General features: G+C 37.5%; 1 protein-coding gene across 1 annotated transcript in view; it reads right to left on the minus strand.

The window, feature by feature from the left end:
* The window catches only part of CSMD1 (CUB and Sushi multiple domains 1), a 2262799-nt gene that overhangs the window by 1231451 nt on the left and 1003952 nt on the right, over positions 1 to 27396 (minus strand). The window contains exon 5 of the mRNA XM_045286696.1: positions 22114 to 22321. Coding sequence (XP_045142631.1) covers positions 22114 to 22321 — 208 coding nt within the window. The remainder of the gene's footprint in view (positions 1 to 22113; positions 22322 to 27396) is intronic.

Below are 27396 nucleotides of genomic sequence, written 5' to 3' on the forward strand. Positions count from 1 at the left end.
ACAATCTATGAAAATAATTTATGGGGCTGTGGGTCAACATCTAGAACACAAAACTACCATTGGACACTGTGCTAAAACTCGGCTGATATTAAAGATTGTTTTTTTATTGTTTTCCCCTTAATTTTCTTTCATGCCAGCTCTTTCACTACACTGCATTTCTCAAGCAGAAGTCGACACTGTCATGTTTTAGATAGCATGGAGTGTATTTTTACCACCGTGTTCTATGATTGTTGGCCAGAGTTACAAACTGTCAGCTTCTCTTTAGGGATTTTTCTACATTTGATGAGAGAGGCAATTGCAGCTGTAGAGCACGGACCAATCATTGCAAGTTCTGATCAGGAAACTATCAAACTATACTTGGAAACACAGCATGCGCACTGAAACGACAGCACAAAATAAGTGACAAACTTGCCTTCAAAGTTCACATTTGAGTTCTTACTGCAGTTTCACACAGGGAGCTCTTTCACAGAGTCAGTTTGCTGTCCACCATGTTCGCCCCCCACCCCCCTGACAAATACAGAGCGCAGACAAGATGTTGTTTTCTTTTTTTAAATTTAAAGAATTTATGGACTAGTATCGGACACATGGGCTGATATCAAACTTAAGGACACGATCTGGACTGGGCTGGGATATTTTCTCAATATTCAGTTGCTCTCATATATAAAGCTTTTTTTATACACATAAGCGTGTTTATGATTTGTTTCTCTAGTCTACCCAGACTGACACACTCATGAAAAGAAGCAGATTTAGAAAAAGTGGAAGTTATCAAAAATGAAATGGAATACGGAAAGATCAATGTTCTAGACATCAGTGATCTGAAATGGATTGGTACAGAAAATCGAATGGTTTAATATTCCAGAATGACAGATTCAGAAGGAATGATGTTTCATTCACCATCAAAAAGTACATTTCAAGAGCTGTTCTGAAGTACAATGATGCCTGTCATAGGATAATATCTATTCACATACATGGAAATCCAGTCAACACAACTGATTCAAATGTGCCCACCAACTACCAAAGCTAGGGATGAAGTAATTCAAGAATTCTACTGAAGTGTTCGGTCTGAAATTGATCAAACATGCAATCAAGATGCGTTGATAATTACTGGCAATTAGAATGCAAACATTAGAAACAAAAAGGAAGGAAAAGTAGTTGAAAAATAAAGTCTCAGGAATAGAAATGAAATCTGAGATTACATGATAGAATTCTGCAAGACCAAAAACCTCTTCACAGAAAATAACTTTTCGCAACACAAATGGTAACTGCAGTCAAACCCCAGCACTCAACTGCATCAGGACTCGACATCATCGGATTTCGACGCAAAATGTCAAGAAAATTTTGCATCGAGCTTGAACAAATCATAGGAATCTGACCTGACGCACATTATTTTTGTACACAAAAGAGTAGTTCGCGTTTCAGTCACTCGGCATTAGTTGGCATTGTTAGTATGTGTTGTTTAAATCTTTTGTGGCTGTGTTCCAAGCGTTTTGCTATAATTTTCTTTGTTATTGTGGCTTTTTTTTGGGGAAATAATTAGATAATTCAATTCTGAAGAGATTAGAAATTTAGAACTAAGTTATAAATTAATTCCAAGCATTAAGAAGAGAAACTCTTGAATGGGATTATGTCTTACACAAGATTTTTAAATGCTTTCTATAGTAGATAGTCATATTTCCCCCCCAACAGTTTTATTGACACATAATTCACATATCATCCAATTCAATAGTTCATTCACATCAACAAGAGTTGTGCAATCATCGCCACAATTAATTTTAGAACATTTTCTTCATTCTTGTGCTCATCATTATTAACTCCCCATTTTCCCCCAACCTCTCCTGACATACCGCCAAGGAAGCATTAATCCAGTTATTATCTCTATAGATTTACCTATCCTGGATTTCTTTTTTTTTTTATTGGTTGTGTCTCCACAGAACTGGAACTGGCATACAGACCCCATCAGGACACACCAAATCAGAGGAGCAATGTAAAACGTGGAAGAATCTATTGTGGCTTTTTGTACTGCTTTTAGATAAGAAAACATGGGTCCTAAGAAGAGTTTTTTGAAAAGAATCATCATGATAAGGAACTGGTAAACTGTGTTATCGATATTGTTGATGATAATTTAGTAAACCCTTTTAGAAAACAGTTAAGGAAACACCAATAGCAGATCAAATTAGACTGATTTTTTTTGGTTTTTTTTTAGAGAAAGCCAGCCAGGTTCTAGGGAAAAAAGACTCATGAAAAGCAGCGACCAGTTGACTTTATGGACTGGACGGGGCTTCCCTTCCGAACAATGCCTTTCTCTCCATCCCTCGTCTCCACATCCACGTCCACAGATCCAGATCCTCATCAATCCCAAGGTATGGGTCATACTATAGTTGTTAAAACTTTTTTAATGTTGTGTTTCTTATTTAAATTATATTATTTAACTCTGCACTTATTTACTTTGAAATGTCTGTGTAATGCTTTATATAAAAAGGCAAGGTTAAGTTAAAAACTTGGTGGTTGAGAAAGGATTAATCCATTTTCAGTTATTTCTTATGGGAAAATTTGATTCAGAATTCGACTGTATCACATGTCGATGCTCCTTCTAAAATGGATTAGCATTGAGGTCCAGGCTTCTACTGTATACACATGAACTTCTCTAGAGGTAATTCACAGAAATAAAATGACTACATCTGTGATTGAGCCAATGGAGAAGCTCAATATCCGCAGTTAAAACTAGGCTGGGGCTTAGTTTTATGACCATATATTGCTCAGATGTAAGCTCAGATCGGAGCTAAAGAAAATTAAAAACAAAGCCAGAAGAGTCGATTTACGACATTGACTTTATTCCATTTGAACTTTGACATAATTTCTCAATCAATATTATTCTCACCTTATCCCTTGGCATTCCTGCCATGCCAGTCCCTTTCATCACACTTGAATAAGATATGTCAGTGTACAAAAGAGTTGGATAGTATATTTTTACTGTTATATACATTATGATTTTGTGTAATTAAATCATTGATAAGTAAGGAGCAAGGGTACATCTTCTAATTTCCTGATCTTGGCTTATTTGGGCATTAATTGTGGATCCATATTAAATTAAATCCTTACAAATTTCAATATTTTCTCATTTTATCAGGATGTTTCTTACTGGCCCAAGTATGAGTATATATATGTGTGGTATATGTGTCAATGCTTCAATTCCATTTACTTTCTGCAAGCAAATTGTTTTATATGCTTATCTTATGTTGTTAATAAGTTCTTCCCAATTCTTATGCTGTGTTCTTCATTATAGTCTGTTTTGGGGATTTGATCAGCATATGGATTCAATCAATATGGTGAAAGAATGCAACCCTGGAGTATAATATACATTATCTTCCTATTAGGTGAGATCCTAAAATATTCTCCTTGACAGTGAATGTGACATTGTATTTCCTGCCTACGTTCTCTGATGCAAAATGACCACACCCTGGTGGCACAGTGCATCGGACTCTCACAGGCAAGGTGGGCAGTTAGAACCAAGCACTCTGCCTGGGATAGATGAGACTGCCACCCCAGGAAACATTTACAGTCTGAGAAAGTTCAACTTTATGAGTCATACTAGACTGTACACGACACAGCATCTTAATGCCTAGCGTAGAAAGAATCCTGGTAGTGCTATGGTGAAAACTACGATATGCTTTTCAAAATGTTGATGATCTTAAACCAACATCCACTCTATGGGACAAAGGTTTGGCAGTCGGCTTTGAGGAACTCAGTGGGGCTGTTCTACTCAGTTCCATAAGTTGTTAGAATTAATATGACGATAAGGATGGGTTTTTACAGCTTAGTATCTATTTTTAAGCATTTTATTTCATTTTTTAATAATTTCCAAGTTTCCTTGGTTCATACTTCTTACATGCTATGTATCCAATTATTAATAGATATTTGCAGATGTTTCATCCCATTTGACTAGTGCCACGTCAGCAAATGAAGGTCTGGACAGCATTGAGTACAACCCTGTGCTGAGCAGGCATGCTTTCCTCAGTGACTTTTGCAGGTGCTTTTCAATCTACGAGCTCATCTGGCACCATCCCAGGGAGAGTTCTGGTGCCATCCCACACGGTTTTTGGTCAAAGATCAGGTTCTGCACAGTCTGTTTCAGTCTGGCAGCCATGAGCAAACCTGTCCACCTTGGATGATCCTCTGGGTAGTTGTACTATCAGTGGCAGAGCTTTGACCATTACAGCAACACACAATCTATCATAGTTAGGCAAACTGACATGTGAATGGTGATGGTATTTATATAATAAATAAAGACTAGACCATATTGAGTATCAATGCTAAGAAATGCAATATTTTTTATTAATCTAGGCAAATGTAAATTAATATTAAAGACAGAAGAGAATATAGCTAAAGTTTTGATTTGCGTAAACTCCCATGATATTTTAAAAAATTAAAATGCCTTCTTGGAGTAGTTATATGACACCTGGGGATGCATATGTTTGTGGAGATAGAACAGAAAAAGAAAGAGCACATGGTAACAAGAAAGGAAATTAGGAAGAAAGCTAGAGAGGAGGAGAAAGATTGAAGGCCATTTAGAATGTCTTTCCTTCTAATTATAGATTGCAGCTTAGTACAATTCATTGTCTTTGAAAATAGTACATGTACAAATGTGCTTGACACAATGGATGAATGGATGGAGTGTGAGAAGAGTTGTACGAGTCCCCAATAAAATTGTTTGAAAAAAAAAGCAACAGAAAGAAAATAGTACATGTAAATAAGAACTTGGTGAAGGTAGGGAGAAAGTGAATCATTTTTATACAGGAAAAATAAACAGATTCCATAGTGTGGATCTTACCAGTTTTTATCACTGTCTTCATATTTGTACTTTTCGGACTATTGGAGCTGTTATGTTACTCCTGTATTACTTGTTATGAAAAATTGCACATTCAATCCTGTGCTCACTCGGGTCCACTCACTCCAGACTTCAGGGTGTTGGTGCTGGTTGTAAATGGAGCATCCCCAGGCGTTTCTCACCGTGTGTGGTAAATTAGAAGTACTGATGTGTTGTAAATTAAGATCTATTTTATGCTCAGGATATTTCTTCACCACAAATAAGGCACATTTATTGAGAATAAATGACATTTAAAGCAAGTATATCTATTTCCATTAATTAGGATTACATACTAAATTATTTAAAAGCTATTTTTCTTGCTGCCAAAGGTTTTATTTTTGTCCTTTGTACACACACACACACACACACATACACACACACTTTGGAATCCTTGCTACTTTAAAGCCCCACCACAAATCATTAAATAGTTAAATAAATGTGCCTATTCTTTCACTGGTTTGATTTCTCTCTGTTCAATAATAACAAGTTCCCTCATTGAGTTGGTCAGCACCTAGTGTTGGAAAGTTTATACACAACTAATCTGAAGTACTCAAAAAGCTCTAAATTGAGGTTTACATGGCTAAATAGCTTTGTAATGCTGAAGTTGTTTTTACCTTTGTTCTTTCTGGTTATCAAATCACATTTATCATCCATTTTTATCATCCTAGCTTGCTTTGAACATTTCAAGAGATTGTGAAAACTAGAAAACTATCATATATAAATTCCCTTTTAATCATCTGACTTCAGATAAGCCAGGCCTCTTGACTTTTTCATTGTTTGGCAAAGATGTGATTCTTTTCTTTCTTTCCACCCCAAACCCCACCCCCACCTCCGAAATCACACCCTGAAGAGCAGTCTGGGAAGGAGCAGGGTTCTTTGTCTACATCAGGACAGACTGGCTGAAAGTATCACCAAAGGGTCTTTCTATTTTAAATTGTGTGGGCATTCTGTTGTGGTGGGAGGGAGAGAGTCCAGTGAAGGAAGGCAAGGAAGTGTTTGCTAATTCTTTTCTTATAGTTAAAAGCAGTGATGTTTTCCCATAATTCTCTATGCTTCAAATTTCCCTTTAAAAGGCACCTTGGGTTTTTATTAGGATGTGGATTCTATTCCAAGCATCTTACATAAAATTTTATAGCCATGGTTCCTGGACATTTGAATTTTTAACAAGCTTATAGTTTGGGTTTAAAGTTGAAATATCATTGCTCAGTGATTGGGAAAGTCCAGGGACTGATATTTGGGGCTATCAAGTATATCACGTTCCCTTTCTACTCCTGTGATCATGCGAAGTCCATATAAATAATGTGTTCTGCTCATAAAATATATGTAAATTTATATTGGTTATACTTTCTTTTAATCTCAATCAATGTTACATGCCACAATTAATGTAGTTTTCCTGAAATATTCTTTTATTTCTGCTAATAGATATTAGGGACAACATGAATCTTTGTCAAGACAAAATGTGTTGTTTGATTTCATTCAAATTCCTCCTCCTGATTTTTAAAAACTGTATTCCTTATTTTTCTGTCAAAATAATATATTGCTTTTTTTTTGTATTATTAACTATTTTTAACATTTGCACTTTTTCTTTTACATTTCCCATGCCTCAAATACTCAACACATTTTTCTTTTTCATACAGTGAACCTACCCATTTTACTACCTACCAAATTCCAAGACTTCTATGAAATGTTACATAGTGACCAGCCTGGGAATTTATCTCTATTCTCTCAACTTTGACAGCCTTTATTGCTTATATCACTGTTTTGCCAGAATTTAGACATAATATGATAAACACTGACTAATACAGTTTTGCCTAGCTCTGGAATAGGTTACATGGCAGGCTTCTGAACTCTAATCTTCATCCAACAAAGTTAGTATAATTAACTTCATATTTTAAAGTCAAGAAACTAAAATTCTGGGAGTTGAAAAACTAACCCAAAGTATCCTACCAAACAGAGGAAGAACATGATTTTCAACTGATCTCTCTCCCTCCTCAGTGATTCTCCAAAGATAACTCAAATGGAAAGGTAGAGTAACCATATCAAAGACATGACAAGAAGAAACAGCAAGTTGGTTTCCGGTCACTGGAACATCAATTTCAAAATGGAATTTAAATAGTGAACATGTCCTGGCAGGTCATTATTTGATTCGTGTCTTCAAAAGAATCAAAGCTATAAAACCTGCTGTTACTCTATACCCAGCCCATCTCAAGTGTTTTGTAATCAAGTATGTTTAATAAGTTGCAACAACCTCTACTTCATGCTTAAGGGTCACATTGTACATTAAAATATTAAATTCATTGAAAATTCGATCACTAAAATATTAAATTCACTGAAAATTCGATCACTAATGAAACCTGCTTAACTTTTAACCCACAAAACCAAGATGGGATTTACATCAATGTCTAAATCAGTAGACCTCACTTAACTGGATTCTATATGCCTACTTATGGACAGAAAGGGTAAACCAAAAGAAGACAGTATCTCTGCTCATGATAGAAAGAAAGCCAGCCAGCCTAGGATAATGGAACCAACGTAGACAGTCAGAAGACCTGACTTCTCACTCAGAAAACTAATCTGATATTTTAGGGCAAGTTCCTTACTATTTTTAGGATGCAGTTTTCTTACCTAAACAATAAAGGGATTGCATTATGAGATTTATCAGGTACTATTTATTGTAAACTTTATGACTGATCAAAATCAAAGTCTCTTATAGGTCAAAAAGTATTGTTACTGAAGTTCGAGTTCACACAGACACTTAACACAATGTGTTTAGACATATTTCTGTGACCAGCCTGCAGGTTGCATACCAATGCTCTCAGTAACATATGTTTCAGTCCCCTGAGGGTCCCTTCAAAAGAGGTCTAATCAGAAGAGTGGTGTCTAAGGAGATCGACTGAACTACTGGACTGAAGGTGGAGAAGTCAGCTCAGAAGTTTATGGTAATATATGTAAATAATACGGTATTTTGTTTTATGTATCCCCAAGGGGAATTTTAATTTTCTCAACTCACACCGGATGATCAGGGGGCTTAAGAGGAAGACATTCAATGAAATTGGAAAACTACATTGGTGAGTAGAAAGTGAGCTCATTCTTCAAGGGTCGTAAGGGATTATCCCATGAGTATTTCCTTAGAGGACCTTACCCCATATATTCAACAGCTCTGATTTTATCCATTAAGACTTATTTTTTGTCCTCAAACCTAAGAGAATATTTGAAAAGAACATAATTTGAATCTTTCAAGGCTGTTAAAATACCACTTTGGTACCGTGAAAACAGAAGAGCTCAGAAATCTGTAGGGAAGGGTGAGGGGACTGGAAACGAGGCCTTCAGAAGTCTACAGACCTAGATGGAGAATAAGTGAGACAACCTAGCTTTGCACTTTAACATATATCAAGCACACTTATTTATTTGATAGGATTTATTATTAAATCAATATATGTATTTATTTAAATAATGTTTCTATGATTTTCTAACAATGCTACTTTATTTGCCTTTGTATATACTGGTTTGGGAGCATAGTGGATTACCCATTGGGCTGCTAACCAGAAAGTCAGAAGTTTGAAACCACATTCTCGGAGGAAGAAAGACACAGTTTTGGACTCCCATAAAGAGTTACAGTCTTGGAAACCCACAAGGGTGGTTCTGCTCTGGCCTGCAAGGTCACCGTGAGACAGAATCAAGTTGATGGAAATGGGTTTTGGTTTTATATACTGGTTTATTAAGAAATTATACTACTCAGTGTGGTGGCGTCAGCTCAGTCACCCATCCCACTGAGGCAAAACACTGGGGGCGTGCAATGGAGCGGCGGGAAGCAGAGCAAGGAGGTCCTGAGGGAAGACAAATGATAGATTCTGGGGCCAGGACGTGGCACCCCATTAGACTCATCCAGAAAACGCTCCTAAAGATCAACAAATAGACCTTGATCTACTAACATGCCTTTTTTCCCCCAGCCTATCTGTTTGTTTGTTTTTTCCTTTTTTCTCTTCTTTTAAATTTTGTATGTCAGTGGCTTTTTTGTTTGTTGGCTTGTCGGTGCTGCTGCTGTCATTGCCATGTTCTTATGAGCCACTTTGGTGCTGTGCTGTCAAAGCCAACCCCAACTTTATTCACACATTGATATGTCTGCACACCCACCTAGATAAGAGAGGTTGGACAAAAAAATATGAGAAGAAAATAAAGGGACCAATGGCCCTGGAGGGACATGGGAGTGTGGGAGGTAGGAGAAGGGAGGAGGGTTGGCCAACCTAGGGACAAGGGAATAACAAATGGTTCAAAACCAATGGTAGGGAGGGGAAGGGAGGACTGGTAGGGAGTGACCAAGGGCAAGATAACTGCAAGGAATTACCGAAACCAGAATAAAGGCTGAACATGGTAATAGGACAGGAGGAAAGTATAAAGAAATAGAGGAAAGAAGTAGGAGGCAAAGGGCATACATACAAGCCTAAATACAGACATGTACATATGTTAATATATTTAAGAATATGGGGAGAACGGACCTAGATGCCAATAATTATAGGTTTGGTAGTAGGGTGGCAGGTGGACATTGGGCCTCCTCATGCGCATTCCACTAATACAAGAGCACCTAGCTCAGCTAAACGATCATTTCATGATACCTACCTTCCCGATATGATCGCTGAAGACAGATGTGTGCATAAGCAAATGTGGTGAAGAAAGCTGATGGTGCCCGGCTATCAAAAGATATAGCATCTGGGGTCTTAAAGGCTTGTAGGCAAACAAGCGGCCATCTAGCTCAGAAACAACAAGGCCCACAGAGAAGAAGCACAAGAGCCTGGGTGAACATGAGGTATTGAAGATATCAGGCAGCAGACACCAAAGAACAAAAAACATCATTGTGTGACCACCTTTCCCACATAAATGCTGAAGACGAATATGTGCATAAGTAAGTGTGGTGAAGAAGGCTGATGGTGCCCAGCTATCGAGACCTATAGTGTCTGGGGACTTAAAGGCTTGAAAGTAAACAAGCGGCCATCTAGCCCAGAAGCAACAAAGCCCACATGGAAGCAGCACACCAACATGTGTGATCATGAAGGGCCAAAGGGACCAGGCTTCAAACACCAAAGGCAGCTGGGAAAAATCATATCCTCATCAATGAGGATGGCGCGTGATGGGGATCCAATGCCCATCTCTAGACACTGGACATCATACCTTGCAGAGGGGTAGTGGGGAGATGAGTCACTTAGGGTTCAGTATAGCAATAATGAAACCCACAACTTTCCTCTAGTTCTTAAACACTTCCTCCCCCCAACTAGCATGACCCCAATTCTGCCTTGCAGACCTGGTTAGACCAGAGGATGCACAACGGTACAGATGGGAATTGGAAACGCAGGGAATCTAGGACAGGTGAACCCCTCAGGACCAGGAGTAACAGTGGTGATACCAGGAGGGAAGGATGCAGGGGTAGAAGGGGGGAATTGATCACAGGGATCTGCATATAGCCTCCTCTCTGGGGGACGGGCAGCAGAGGGGTAGGTGAAGGGAGATGCCGGGAAGTGTAATATAAGATATAATAATAATTTATAAATTATTAAGGGTTCATCGGGGAGGGGGGAGGGGGAAGGGGGAGAGGGGAGGGAGGGGAAAAAAGGAAGATGAGCTGATTCTGGGAACCCAAGAGGAAAGCAAATTTTGGGAATGATGAGGGCACAGATGTATAGGTGTGCTTTACACAATTGATCTATGTATTGTGAGGAATTGTATGAGCCCCAATAAAATGATTAAAAAAAACACTACAAAAAAAGAAGAAATATACTACTATGCTTTAAAGGCTCCAATCAGAACTCCTTACATTCTTTTATTCATTTAAGTCAAAAGACAGAGATTGTTCATGTTCTAGGTCACCGCTCTTTTAAATGACTTATTAAGCTTGCCTGACATGTACCAATAGGAAGGAGCCCAAGCAAGAACATATCACATTTGTTGGAGAAGTACTGGACTGCACAAAATTACCTATTCTCCTAACCAGTCCTCCATGAAATTGTACAAATGTGAAAACGAAAGAGAAAAATTAGATATGCAAAGCTTTGAGAGAAACTTTAAATGAAGATATCAAAATGTAGAATTGGAAAACTATGTATGAATTGGCTGATTTCATGAATAAATGAAAGTTAGCAACTATTATTTGAGAAACTCTAAAACTGCATTAGTAGATTGCTTCTTTAGATGGTAGTGAGTTTCAAAGGCACATTTATTTAAAGTGTTCATTTAATTATATATGTAAGAGAAAGGGATGGCCACACAAACAGCATGGATGTAAAGAATTTCAATTCTTCAAGAGGAATTTTTTCCTATTGTTTGCAACTTACATAATCATGTCCTGATGAAAATGAACTTAAATTGTGAGATGTGACTTATGCAGACGAGAGTTACAATACAGTTTCATGTGCTAAGATTTGGTCCCTGCTCTGAGGATGGTGCAGATGTGGATGCAGAATTCTCTCCCTAGTCTAATCATTTTTTCTGATGATCCTAACATTTATGTTTGATTTTATATTCTCTTCTAAAGCTCCTTATTCTGGACATATTTCATGGAGTCCTAGGGTAAAAGATGCCTTTGGATTAGCACCCACCACCACCACCCACCACCCCCTACACACACATACAACACCACCACTACCTACCCAGACAGGAAGACAGCCCGAGCAGAAGAAGGAAGGATACAGATGGGAACAACAATGCAGAAGAGGGAAATGGAGCAATCAAAATTGGGGGAACACAATGGCTTATATCTGTTGTCAGGGAAAGAGGTGGCGGGGGTGGGGGGGTGTCTTTCAGGTCCGGGGAAGAATGACAGAAAATGCTTTGAGGAACACTAGGGGGAGGGTCTTTGGGGCCATGCACCAGCCGAATCACATGGACCCTGGCTTCTGACTGCATCCAGAGGAGCCAGGCGGTATGGCATGGCACACTGAGCCACAACATCCTGGAACTAAAAGGCACACAGCCTGCTCCAGAGGCTGCACCAAGGAGATCCCACACAAGAGCTCCACTGGGTGAACTGGACTCGACCTCAGACACACTTAGAGCTTGCGGACATAAGCCAGAGAACACAAGGTGTCTGAGGAAACAGAAGACAGCTGTGCCACTTTTGGAAAGCTGTTGGTAGGTGCATAAATAAGGTCTTGCTATAACAATGTTGTGCGAAGACGTGTTATTCTGGCAAACCTGTAGCGATCATTCTGATATATCTGGTTTTTGTTTGTTCATAGCAGGGTTTAGCTCAGAGGGGTTATGGGGCAGGAGGTTACCCTCTTGAAGTTGTGAAATACATCTTTCTGGTTTTCAGTAAATGAAATTCAGGATTGAGGAACCTATAGAGATAGCGATTAGAACAAGGGGGTTGAGGAGGGGCTGCAGGGGAAGGGGGGGTGGCAATAAAAGTGAGATGATGTCAAGGTACCAGGAAAGAAATAGGATGTTTGTACACTGATTATAGAAGAAATAGTATAATTCTGCTTGACAAGACTGAACGATGCAATGACATGACATTTTGCATTGAAAGACCAGAACAAAGAAACATAGATCCAGGAATGGTTTGAGGGCTTACACTAAATCCCAGCTTGAACTTAAGAACAATTAGTTTGTATACCATGGCCCTGCTCGATACTCACCTCTAAGAAGGGAACATGGAGGAGATGGGATTGTAGCAAAATGTGGTGAAGACCTTAGAGCATGCCCAGCTGTCAGATAACACAGTGCCTGGGGTCTTAAAGGATTGTCTCCGAACAATCAGCTTTCTAAGTGAGGTGTCAACGAAGTCTACATGGAAGAAGCACACCATTCTGAGTCACCAAATGATTGTGAGCATATAATCCAAAATTGAAGGGAGGGACTAATGTCAGAGCCTTAAATCTGGGAATCTGGTTTGCTGAGGGCTGTGGATGACAGTGGGAATCCAAGATTCATTGCTGGCACCACATAGGAACTTAACCTCCGGTGAACTCCTTCCCTCCACAATGGAGAGGGATGAGGAGAGAGTGGTCACTGAACAGAGTGCATTAGTGAGTTGAGTAAAGAAAGTCAATGTTGGAAGCCAGACTTGAACCGTTAAAATTTGTCAGCAGATTCCTCCTAGGATGCCTGCTTGATCTGATCTGGTTTCCAAAACCTTATGTATTTGGGGGTTGAATGGTTTTGTCTGGTTTTTGATTGACATATTAGGGGATATCTTGGGAATGCTTTGTCATTGGCGTCACCCTCTTGTAGTTGCAGTATATGTTATTTCATTTGCCCAGGTATGAAAATCAGGACTGATGGACGTAGAGAGTCAGCAAGTGAAATAAGGCTTTTGGGAGGAGGGGGGAACACAGAGGAGGTGATGGTGTGAAGGGATGATGATGTTAAGGGTCCATATAGAACATGAATGTTTGGAAACATTGTGGTAGCAAATATACCATTTTGCTGGATGCAATTGAAATATAGAATGATTTGACATAAGTATTAATCCAAGTTAATAAAAATAAGTAAAAATTTTTAAAATGTCTTTAATCCATAGCTACTACCATTTAATATGATATACCTTTTTCTATGATTTAAATATTTACTATTGATATTTAAAACATTTTGTAGTCTCATCAGTTTTAATATACTAGAAATTATAAATACACATTTCTCTCAAATGAAGATAAAATTAAGATGAACTATTATAAGAGGATTTTGTATATTTGTGAAGAACTATGAAAATTGAGTTTACTTCTGGGCAATCAAATGGTAAAATGGGTTATCAGACTCCCAGGCCCCTCACTAATGAGTCAATTGCCTCCATGAGAGAGAAGGTTGGCTAGCTCAAATACTTTTATCCCAGGTATAATCAACTGAAGGGAAACCAAAAGAGACAACGTGAAAAACGGGGCTAAGGTTTACTGTTGCACCCTTCACAATCAGTCCTCCTTAGTTCCCACGTAAGATCAGTTCTAATGTGACCGATTCTTCTTTCCGTACCTCTTCCGGATGGTGTAGACCAGAGTAAAATAGGCAAAATGAGCATCTTATAAAATCACACCGATTGAAACTTCCTCAAAATACAGCCTATCATCTTCAGTTAGCTTGTAGAACAGCAGCAGCCTTTTCAATAGTCATGTTGCTGATTTGGGTACCAAGTGTCCCCAGACCATCTGCTGTGAGAGTTGTGCAGTACTGACAGGCACAGAGTGCAGACTGCCCTCTCTATGGGCACTGGAAAGAGAGACACCTAAACAACTCATTTGGAAAAAAAATGAATTTGAGTTATTCTGAGGAAGTGAAATTACCCAGTATGTTTTTTCCTATCCATTGTCTTAGTAATGCTCAACAAATGACTATGTGTTCTCACAATACTCACTGCCATCAAGCCAATACTAATGTGCAGTGACCCCCTGTGGGTTTCCCAGACTGTAACTGTTTATGGGAGTAGAAATTCTGTATTTTTCTCATGGGGCTGCTGGTGTTTCCAAACTCCATGCAGATCACAGCCCAACGTGTAACGACTATACCGTAACCATGCTATAAGGCATGATGAATCATTGCAAAAACACATAAACCTGGATCAAGGAGTCAGCAAAAAGAGGAAGGCTTTCAATGAACTGGCTCAAGCATGATGGCAGTCATGTGACAACACTGGTCTGAGCAGTGCTTTGTCCTGTCGGACATAGGACCGACCATCTAAAGATAACAATAACCCTTCCCTAGAGATTCTGCCTGTTTCTACTTACACCACATGAAATCACGGGGCCATATCCTGTTACTTTTAAGATTCTTGATTTTTGGTGATTTCAAAAAATTCTGAAAATGCCAGATTAGACTAGCAAGGTCAGTGGGATAAGGCATTCTAGTGAAATTCTTATAGGCTAACACTCCTCACCCGGGGGGAATGAGCAGGTTTACAGTCATGATGGCACTGGCGTCATTTTCTTGGCTTTTTTTCGGGTCAATGCAGTTTTAACTTCTTTAAAACTTCTTCTTAACAAATCCCCATCATGTTCTTAGCCTTTAATAAGATATAACCACATTATCCTTTGGAATCCCCCCAAACAGTTGTCTTAACCTTCTGTCTTGGAAGAGAAATCCATCACATTCAAAGTACGGAGAGGAAGATTTTTAGATGTTAGGATGGAAAGACTTCATCTCAGTCTCATTCACTTCGACCCTGTTATCATAAGAGACCATTCCCTGGAAAGAGGTAGCGTGCTTGGTAAAGTAGAAGGGCAGCGAAAAAGAGAAAACACCTTGATGAGCTAGACTGAAAAAGTGTCTACGAAAATGGGCTCTAATATAACAGTTGTAAAGTTGATGCATAATCTGGCGATATTTCATCTTGTTGTACACAGGATCACCATGAGTTGCAATCAGTTTGACGGCACCAAACAAAAACAGCATGTAACTTCCTATCAATATTAAATTCAGCTAGCTCATCAAACCACTTCAGAAGCTCTGTTTAGATTATATATATGTATATAATATAAATATATGCATATGACTCTGTATTAGTGATATATATAGATGTATATGTGTGTGTGTATATATATGTATATATATGTGTATATATGTATGTATATACATATATATACATATATATATATGAAATTATAGTTTGGAGTTAGAGACCTGAGTTGAGCCCTAGCATGGCTAAAAATTATATAAGCTTTATCATTACATATATATATATATATACATATATACATATATACATATGCATATTGTGTATATATAAATGTCAGAATACCTAGATAATATATGTATCAGAGAAACTACATAATGTAACCATATGAAACTAGGCAATAATATCATATATATGATATATCCATCTATGTATCTATCTATATCTATATTATCTATATCTGTCATCTATATATTACCAAGACGATGGAGATAATTTGTCTGCAACTATCTATCCACTGAGTGCAGAGATATGTCGAAACATGTTTTGTTTGAAATAAACCTGTGCATGTTTGAGCTGGAACACCGGAACCAATACATTTGTACTTATACTAGCATATGATTTATGTCTTATGTGGTATGCTGTGTCCGTAAAAAAGGATCCCTCATACAAATTTAATGGTTTAATATGAAGGTGCTTAAGGTCATAAAAGACAAAGAAAAATTGAAGAGAACAGAAGGGACTTGAGAATAAATGCAAAGTATATTCCTGTTTTGTTCTGTGGAGCAGAAATAGAGACCTTAGTGAGGTATCTGGGTACATTAAACAATGTTCTGTAAACTAGTTAACAGCATTGTGTCACTGTTAGCATCTTGGTTTCAGTAATTATACTATAGTTATGTATGATGGCAACATTTAGAGGAGCTAAATGAAAGGCATATAGCAGCTCTCCATGCTACGAGGGGCCACCCCACCCAAAATGGAATTTTTTTCAATGCTATGTATTTAATTTTTTTTTTTTTACAAAACAACCTTATCACTTTCAAAGTACTCTCCAGTATACTAAGTACATTCACCAAATCTGTGATTTTATTCTTGAAAACATTTTTCAAACTCATCTGGAGGGCTGACAGCACCTCCGTAATTTTTTTCCTTCACCTCTTCTATGTGCTCAAATCACTGTCCTTTCATGTCCTTCTTCATCCACCAAAACAAAAAGAAGTTGCACAGATCGAGGTCAGGTGAGTAAGGTGCATGGGACAAGAGAGGTGGGCTGTTTAAAACCAAAACTGGTGCACTGAGATGGCTGCATGAGCATGCGCATTTTTAAGGTAGCAAAACCAGTCCTCCATCTGCCACAAATCAGGCCGTTTTCTGTCATAATACTGCTATCTTTTCAGAACCTTTAAATAGAAAGCTTGATTAATAGTCTCACCTAGTGGAACTAACTCCAAATGCCCTGCAAGTAGACATTTTCATCTCTTTGGGAAGTTGACAGACATCCAGAATGGGGATTGTCATCAATCAACATTTCACCTTTTTTGAAACAAGAAAACCACTCATACACTTGAGTTTTCCCATAGTGCTGGCCCTGTAAGCTGAGTTCAACATCACAACACATTCTGCAGCATTCTGCCCGCACAGGAAACAACATTTCAAAGCCACATGCTGTTCTCTTAAATTGGCCATCACAAAAAATGAAGTTCCAGTGAAACTGCTTTTACAAAAAACTTCACTCTGATGAGGGTGAACCTTCCCAGGTGTCGCTACTGGTGCACTCACTCAGGCTGAGTTGCTGCATGCCCACCTAGCAGACAACATGCATCCTACGAAAGCCCCACCCAGTGGAGCATTTTCACTGGATTTTTTTGTGTGCGGGTACCTCCTCATATATATTTGCAACTTTTTATAAATATATTTTATATTTATAAAATATATTGGTTAAAAATAAATGGTTAAAAATGGTTAAAAAATAAAATTAGGATGGAGAAAGTGGTACTTCAAAGCTGAAAACTGTTTGTTTTATTTCAATTTTATTCCAGGTGAGAGTAAGAATTGATTCCAGGGAGTCTATTGTTCACTGTATAACTAAATAATCTTCCTCATTCGAAATTAAATATACACCAAGTCAACTATCAATTAAGGGACAATTTGGCTAAACATTGTAGGTGCTAATTGACCCCTCCAGGGTTCTTTGAGGCTCAAGTCCATTTCTTTGAAGTTTTGTTTTGGCTTCAGCAAGTCATTGCTTACATTGATTACATAGTAAGATTGTGCAAAGTTAATGGGAACAAAAATGTACAATGTTAAACACCACCCCCACCCCCACCCAGGTACACTAACAGAATCTAGATGTGGAAAAGGAACAGAGTCATGCTGGCAAGTGAACAGCAGAAATTACATCTTAATAAGCTGCCTAATGTAGCAGATTTATATTTAATATAACAAAGCATGCTTAATCAAATTCAAGCAAGAAGTATATTTGTTATTATTATTGTTAAAAGTTCCTATAGAGGCGGACATTGCGATTTGTATTAAGTGTTCTTTGGTCTATGCGACCCTAATTGTCTAATCAATGTATGATCTTGAGGGGAAGTGAGGGGTTTCTACATAGAAACATGTGCTTGGATGCATGTACAAAGTGAAGCACGGGAGGGCTAGACTAAAGGCAGGCGTGTGGTTACCTGGGGAAAGATAACAGATTTTGCAGGGAGGGAAAGGGGCCTGAGATGGGCTGACAAACGAAGGCCATACTATGAAAGTAGCTTTGAATAAGGAGTTTCATACTCGTGGCCTCGGGTCAGTCATTGAAGCCTTTTAAGGAAGGAACTGAAGTGTTTAAATATAGTTTGGGGACCCATTTTAAAATTCATTTATTGTCTTTATTTCTTTGTTTCTTTTTCTTTTCTACTTCACATACTGCCTTTTCCCCAGGAATATTGGTACATTTTTCTTATTATAGGAAGGCATATTATAAAGACGGTAAATGTTCCCTCTATTTTTTGCCAAGGCAACGTAAGAGTGAGGAGATTTCAAAAAATGCCATTACCTTTAATTCCATTTTTACAGAAACTTTTTGAAGCCCTCCTATATTCCTAATATCTACAACTTTTTAAAATTGCGAAACCGTAGTAGTCTAAATTATTATATTTTCTTCCTTTTGGCTATTTCTAATTGTATAGATTATGTGCCAACGAAGCCTGGTGCCACACTTGGCTGGTTAGGGTTTGAACTCACCAGCCGCTCCTTGGGAGACAAGTCAGGCCTGACGTTCCCATTAAGATTAGAGCCCTGGAAACCCACAGAGGAAGGTCTACCTTGTCTTCTAGGGTTGCTCTGAGTCAGAAGGTTATATGCCCTCATCACATTACTCCATAAAAACGATTTGACTGGACTCACTACTAAATATTTACTTACTTGTAAGAAAAATCATAATTACTAAACCATGTGGCAACATGACCAGTAAATGCTGCTGACTGCCAAAGAAGAGTGTTGAGAGGTAAAAAAATGGATAGTAAAAAATTATCCTTTGTAAAATGAGAATTTAACTAGTATATATAAAAGCTCAATTAATATGCATGTAGTTGATTGGATTTAAATTACTAACTTACTTCATTCATATCTAACTTATTGGTAGGTTTGTCGCAATGCGCCATTCACTAAATTTAGACTCCCTTTGTGTAACCATGGCAACTCTAACCGAAAACATAGCTGAGCTGGTGATTTCACTCTAAATTAAATGAAACTAAAGATAATCTTATTATGGTTCTTAACAATTTTCCAAATAGCTTCTTCTTAGAGTACTCTGGCTTGCATGTTCTGTGTTTTAAAAATAGATTATTGGAAAATTATATGTGTTTGTGCACTCACTTCACTCGGAGTCGTTAACATTGTAAGCCTGCCTTTGGAGCATAACCTTGGGTTTCAGCATAGATTACACCCACCTGCAATGCAATTTAGTGTTTTTCTTGGAATTCACAGATGGGAAAACTTTCAACTATACCACTCTGGACCATCATTAAACCTTTCAGAGATCACTATAATGAAATTACTGAGAAATGATAGTCTTAACGATAAACCATAATATGTATATGTTTAAATCTGAAAAGGCACTAAAAATTATTCTGGCATATATTTTAAATGTATTCAATAGTTACTTAGGAAAAGAACATATGCTTTTATGTTTTTACTTAAAAGTAAAAGAAAGATAACTCTTTCATATGAAAATAATCCCACAGGCATGTCATGCTATTTTTTTATTATTATTATGACACACACTAAATATCACACATCCACAAACACACATGTTCTGTCTTTCCTAACACTCTACTGATGTAGCATGTGTGCTCACCTGCTTGTCAGGTAACCTAGCTCAGCTATACTAGACATCTGTTGAAAACTTTAGGATCAAAACCGCTGGTCCTCATATAGGCAAGAGAGCGTTGCTAACAGACCACCAAAACTCAATCTTACAGGTATATTTTAGAAGGATCGTATATGCAGCTCTGGTAGCTGTAATGAGTTACACGTTGGGCTGCTAACTGTAAGGTTGGAAGTTCTAATCCACCAGTCAGTCTGTGGAAGAAAAATGAGGCAGATTGCGCTCATAAAGATTTACTGCATAGAGAATGATTCTAGTTTGCCTTGTAGGATGAATATAAGTTAAAATCAGCTCCATGGTAGTGTTTGATTTTGTTGAAAAGAAATTGTAGTTTGGAGTTAGAGATCTTGAGTAGAGCCCTAGTGCTGCCAAATACTATAGAAGCTTTGTCATTGCTGCCAACTACTATAGAAGCTTATTCTTTGGACAGTCCAGCTTTGCATCAATAAATGATAGTTAATAGGATTAACAACCCAGAGGCACTTTTTTGCCAAAGAAATAGGACAGTATAAGTCATCATGAGAATATAACTACTAATAAACTTCATGTCTGAAACAATGACTCTTAAAAGAGAAGATTTTGATCCAGCAATCAACAGCTATCAAATCAAAACTCACACACATTCATCCTGCTTTGCTCTTAGGTCTTCAATCTTGGTGCTTTGGGAGTGGTTGGTAAAATTATCATCTGCCAGTCTGAATTCAGGCACCAAAATGGTAAGAGACAATTTCTGTGTCCAGGTGTATCAATGTTTACTATATAAAAATACCTATGAGTTGGCTCTCACAGGTCCTCTAGGTTACCATCATGATACTTGACATCTCAAACATGTGATAATAATGGAAAATCCTCACACTTTTCCAAATCTGGGGTACATAAGCTAGAGGGAAGATCCATTTAGTGATGAAGCAAAGTGGAGAAGAGCAATGAAGAGGAATATATAAAGAATAGACAGCATTGAGTTAAATCACCCCTAATCCTTGATCCTTATCAATTAAATAAAGGAATTTTTGTTTTCTCAGTAGTAAATCATGACATGTATGTACAGGGTATCTTTTATTTTGTAGGTATGTGTTTATTTCATTTATCATATTCTAATATTAGTTCAGATTTTGATATTGCTATCTTCATCTTAAGGCTTTCTATTTTACACATGTTTAGCTTATCTGGCAAAGTACTTGACTAAACAAAGGATTCAAGAATTACAGACAAACGAGTTTCTTTCCCTCTTAATCTGATATATTGCCCAAGGACCATCAACCAGTATGCCCTATCTTTTGAAGGTCTTAAAATTAATCATACAATTTCTGATAAAGAAATCATCACATAGGTTGGTTGGTATCTAATACTTTTCTGAAAATCTTGGGAATGTCATGTTAAAGCTAAGTAGGTGTCAGAAAACCTGCATCTTTGATGATTGACAACGCAGAGTTCTATAATAGTTTATTGAAATTAATATTTTTAAAAGATATTTTATAGAGTCTTCTCATTTGAGAACAATTGAGCTCTTGTTCAAGGTCCCAAGGAATGAACTGCCATTGGAATGTACTCTCAGATGATTATGCTTCCCGCACCTCTGAGGCTACAGAAATACCCACAGGGACTCCTTTCACACTCTTCTTTCCCCATGCATAAATGAGTATTCTCTATGCTTTCCACCATAGGATTATACAGATGTATTCAAGTTTTCTCATATTTGAATAGATTATCTGAATAGACAATTAATGTCATTTCTAAAATGCTAGGAAATTAAATAATTATGAAACAGTTCAATCTACTGTAAATGCCATACTTAGAGGTATAATTTAAGCATTTAGATATCCATTCTTCTATTTTTTCCTTTTACAAACACGGTTAAAGCTGCTCTTTGAAATCAGCACATTCAAACCTAAATAGACTATAATCAATTAGATCATGTGTTCTGTCTCCACTGGCATTTAAACTAGAGAACTAATAGTTGTTTTTTTTATCTCCTTTGTACTTTATTTTTATTAATAAGTATGCTGTCTTAATTTGCCTGTAACTTTCTTGTAACTACAGCCATGTCCTCAGGGGGGCTATATGACTTCCTGCACCATGTTCAAGAAAGAGGAAACATAAATAAACAAACAATCCAACAAGAGTCTGTAAATGACTGGCATTATGAAAGAAACCAACATTCTCAGTCAAAAGATATCAGTTCACAATGATTGGTTCTAGACCAAATCAAAATAAAGTATATTTTATCCTTTGTGTTCCTTTAAAACAGCCCAAAATAAGGGAATATTAAGAATATGGCATTCCAATAAGTGTTCGAACTCCAAATACTAGCGCAAAAATACCATCGAGACTTTTAAGGAAGTCCTAGAACATGAATGTGTAATAGTGAAAGTAACAAGGCAGCGAGGGAAGAATAATATTTGCTAATGAATGTACAGTAAAATAATTCTAAAGAGTTTTGGGAAACAGGGCAAACCTATTAACACCATACGCTCACATCCCTTGTCTAGCACTTACCATATTGACGGTGCTTCGGTCCCACTGATCTCTAAGAAATCATACCCTTCTTCTAGCTGAAAGTCTGTAAAGACTAAAGCAATGGTGTCCCCCGGCTCAGCAAGAATGGTCCAGGTGCAGTCGGCATTGTTTTCATACTCAGACGGAAAGTGGGTACTAGAAATGGTGCTGCTTGTTCCTCGTAAGGTTCCTCCGCACGCACCCTCAGCTGGTAGAAACAGAAGCAAAAGAAAAAAATTAATATTTTCAGCATAGTTGTCATATATTAAGAATATGCATAATTGTCCCTTTAATCCACGACAGGTATCTTTTTTTGTGGTGATGAATATATTTATTTAGTTTTTAAATTTAATTTTAATAAATCATGTTATTGGGGGGCTCTGACAGCTCTTATAACAATCTATACATCAATTGTATCAAGCATGTTTGTACTTATGTTGCCATCATCATTTCCAAAATATTTTCTTTTTACTTGAGCCCTTGGTATCAGCTCCTCTTCACCCTCTCCCCTACCATCTCAAGCTTGTGAATCCTTGATAATTTATAAATTATTTTTATTTTCATATTTTACACCATCAACTGTTTCCCTTCACCCACATTTCTGTTGTTCGTCCCCTGGGAGGGGAGGGGAAGGGAGTGGGGAGTGTTGTAGTTCGATCATTGCAATCTGTTCCTCCTTTCTCCCCCTTCTCCCCGACTTCCCCCTCACCCTCATGGTTCTGCTACTCTCATTATTGATCCTGAGACGTTTATCTGTGCTGGAGTCTGTGTGTTCAGAACTCTTATCTGTACCAGTGTACATCCTCTGGTCTGGCTGGATTTGTAAGATAGAATTAGGGTCATGACAGTGGGAGGGAGGAAGCATTAAAGACCTTGGAACGGTGTGTGTTTTGCTTGACAGGTATTTTTTACAAAATTAAAACACCAATCTAACAAATGATTTCTTCTAATTTCTTAATTTAGCTCTATAAGTCTTACAAAATGCTACCAATTAATTGATGCTATTAACTAGATTGCCATTATTGAAAGAAATGCAAATGTAGCTTTCTAAAATCTGAATATACAGTTGTCACATATTTGAAATTCACAGAAAGCTTAACTTTTAACAGTTTTTGATTGTGTGTGAATCATATATTTAAAGATTTTTATCTGAATCTTAGAAGATGTCAGCAACATTTCAGCCTTAGTAATGTGTGGCTATCTTTTCTCAATTTATCGATGTTGCTTTTGAGCAACTCTTAAAAGAAATAGTCAAACTATTTTAATTCCTACAGAGTATTAATGTTTATTTAATTTTTAATCATAGGCAAATTCTTTTTTATTATTATTAAAATATCATTTTATTGGGGACTCTTACAACTCTTGTTACAATCCATACGTTGCTTGCATCAGGTGAATCATAGGCAAATTCTGGACCTAAATAGCATATCTTGAAGGAGTAGCAAGTAAAACCACCAAAGTAAAGATGCTATTAAATCTGAAGTAAATATCAACATGTGATACATATTGTTTTGAAGAACAATATAGCTTGAAAAAAATGCCACAGATCGGCAAGCACATGATTTATTACACATATCAGAATTAAATTACCAATTGTCGAGTACATAGCAATCTATGTATAAAGGGTAGACACATATTTTCAAAGTAACATACTTGGAGACATATTTCCAAATATTATTTGTTATCTTTTAATTACATAATTCCTAGAACCAGAACATTTTTAAAACAAATACCTTATTTAATGACTTGAGGATACACAAGCCCCATCCCTCCCAAATATTTTGAAATGAAAATATTTTAAAAAGAAATTATATTAAACCAACCTTAATTTTTTTAGATGGAGGCCTTGGGTATTAAGAGATTGCTTATTTATTTAAACACTTTTTAAATACCTTACAATTTTTATAAAGTCTTAAAGTCTTCAAACACTGTCAGCTTCTGAAGGCCTTTTAAGTGCATAGTAGAGTATTTGTATAACAATGAAAACAATGAGAAGCATACCTATGTCCTTCTAAAAGAATAGCTAGACAACTTTGATTAATACAAGAAACCAGAAGAGATCTGCACAAATGAAAGAATATCCTACATTCATGGATAGGAAGAATTAATACTTTAAAAATGTCAACATGATCCAAAGCAGTCTACAAATACAGCGCAATTCCAATCCAAATCCCAATGCCATTCTTTAAAGAAATGGAAAAAATAATCGCTAGCTTCATATGGAAAAGGAAGAGGCTCAGGATTAGCAGAGCTCTCCTCAAAAAGAATAACAAAGTAGGAAGTCTTATATTACTCGACCTGAAAATTTATTCCACAGCCAAAGTAGTCAAAACAGTCTCTAATTGTTGGTAATAGGTGCCATTGAGTCAGTTCCAACTCATGGTGCCCCTATGCAGGACAGAACAGAACACTGTGCAGTCCTGAGCCACCCTTCCAATGGTTCATATACTTCTGCTAGTAGTTGCAGCCAGTATGCCGATCTATCTTCTTGAGCACCTTACTCTTTTTTGCTGCAGCCCCATTTGTTGGTCAACTTGTACTGTGGTGACTTCCATGATGCTTTGATGCTGGTAACTAATGTCATTGGTTTTGCAAATGCCAGCCGGGTCACTCAAAGTAGACAGATTTCAGTGGCGCTCTCAGACTAACAACAGACAATGAAAAAGAACTCAGCTGCCCTTGTCAGAGGAAGGAACCTATGAAAACCTAATGCATAGCTTCAGACATCGTCGGCTTCTGAAGGCCTAATGAATGGAATTGGGCGTGTTCAGAAACAGTTCCAGAGTATGTACCCATCTGGTCAAAGGGCGTTTAAAAGGTGACCGAGGAGAAGCTGCTTTCTCAGAGTGGCCGTGAGCCTGGTGAGGCCCGTGGGACTGCATCTTCCTTGATCTGAATTGCTGATGGGCTGAAACTCGGGCTCAGGAGAAACAGATGCAAAAACCTACTTCTGACCACCACTCGCCTTGTGTGAAGTTTGAATCTAGGAAGCTTGGAAGTCATCAAAGAAGACATGGATCACATAAAGATGGACATCCTAGGCATCCATGAGCTGAAATGGACTGGTATTGGACATTCGGGATCAGAAAATCTTATGATTTGCTATGCCAGGAATGACACAATCAAGAGAAATGACATTGCATTCATTGTCTAAAAAGACATTGTAAAATCAATCTTAAAGTACAATGCTGTTTATGATAGATTATATCTATCCACCTTCAAAGAAATCCAATCAAAACAACTATTATTCAAGGTTATGCACAAAACTTAGTGATAAAGAAACTGAAGAATACTACCAATGACTTCATTCAGAAAGTGAGTAAACATGTAATTAAGATGCATTAGTAATTATTGCCTATTGATTTGCAAAATATGGAAACAATGAGGAAGGAACAATAGTTGGAAAATATGGACTTGGTGAAAGAGATGAAGCTGGAGATCACTTGATAGAATTTTTCAAGATCCACAACCTATTCATAACAAATACATTGATTCAATAACACAAAAAGGCATCTATACAGACAGACTTCTACAGATGGAATATACAGAAATTGAATTGGCTACATCTGTTGGAAGACATGATGGAGAAGCTCACTATCAGCAGCTCAAATGTGGCTAGAGGCTGACTGTCAAAGAGACCATCACTTGCTCATATGTTTGTTCAGGATAAAGCTGAAGACAATTAAAACAAATGCAGAAGAGCCAAAATATCACCTTGAGTCTATCAGAACTTAATTTTGAGAACATCTCAAGAATAGATTTGAAGCATTGAACAATAATGACAGAAGACCTTATGAGCTGTGGGAGGACATTAAGAATATAACTCATGAAAAATGCAAAAGGTCATTTAAAAGACATGAAATAAAGAAAAGATCAAAGTAGATGTCAAAAGAGACTCTCAAAAGAGCTCGAGCTGATCCCAAGGGCTCAATGGAAAGTAAATGTCTAGAAAAGAACGAAGGAATATATGTATGACTATGTCGGACACAATTGATGTCTGGTTTGTAACGAGAGTTGTAAGATCCCCAATAAAATGATTAAAAAGAGAGAGACTCTGACCCTCACAAGTTTGGATATATAGCAACACCACCACCACCCGTCCGAAGCAAATGAATAACAGACATGTGGGTGAAGGAGACAACGAGCAGTATAAGATATGAAATAATAATAACAATATATAATTGCGTCAGGATTCACAAGGCTGGGATGGCGGGAGAGGGAAGGGAAAGAAGAGGAGCTTATACCAAGGGCTCACATAGAAAATGTTTTGAAAATGATGATGGAAACATATGCACAAATATGCTTGATACAATAGATGCATGGAAGGTTACAAGAGCTGTGAGAGTCCCCAATAAAATGATTTTTTTTTAAAAGAGATGCTGAAACTTGCTCTTAATCATACAGTAGCTAAAACAAATTGAAGAAATGATAAAATCGACGAGCTGAATAAAAAATTTCAAAGGGCAGCTCAAAATGACAAAGTAAAATATTATCATGAAATGTGCAAAGACTCACAGTTAGAAATCCAAAAAGTTAGAACGTTCTCAACCTATCTTAAATGGAAAGAAATAAAGAAAAATCAAACATTCCCCCTCTGGAACTGATCATCTTGGAGAAGGCTAATTCCTCTCTAATGGGAGAAATATGGGAAGGAGTGACCACCAATCAGGAAAAAAACCCTGTTAGCCACAGAACGAACCCACGGGAAGAATATGCCGGTTCCGTATTGCTCTATGGGCATTTCTGACCGAGTTTCTGTCTAGATCTTGATGATCCAGGTCACACACTATAGACTACTGGCACCTGAGACTCCTTGTTTCCAGGTACAACAGCCTTGCGAGGCCACAACACAGGTGTTGCTTCAGAAACCCCACTAAGGAACTGATCTTTCCATAAACGCACCTTCAGCCCTTGGGACTAAGACAGAAACTCTCTAGTGAGAAAAGAAGCCGATGACTACTATCCCAAAGGTATACAATCAGTGATGGTTGGACTTTGAGTCAGATCTCATGCCTTGAGGGTGTCCAATGAACGCTGGGCTGGAAGTGCTATATACTTACTATCTTAATGCCCTCCTTGCTTTATTTTGATACATATTAATCTGCTAGACATTGTTCTGCCACTGTTAATATTATTGAAAGTATTACCCTATCACCAACCCAATAGTTTGTGTCAGTAACTTATGAGTTTAATCTATAGAAGTCATTAATTCTTGCACTGGGGCTCACAGCTGTATATATTTGTATAATTTCCTTTTCTAAATTAATAAATTAATAACACCAT

This window comes from Echinops telfairi, unplaced genomic scaffold (assembly GCF_000313985.2).
Source record: "Echinops telfairi isolate 266 unplaced genomic scaffold, ASM31398v2 ScPeMD7_9;HRSCAF=40, whole genome shotgun sequence".
NCBI lineage: Eukaryota > Metazoa > Chordata > Mammalia > Afrosoricida > Tenrecidae > Echinops > Echinops telfairi.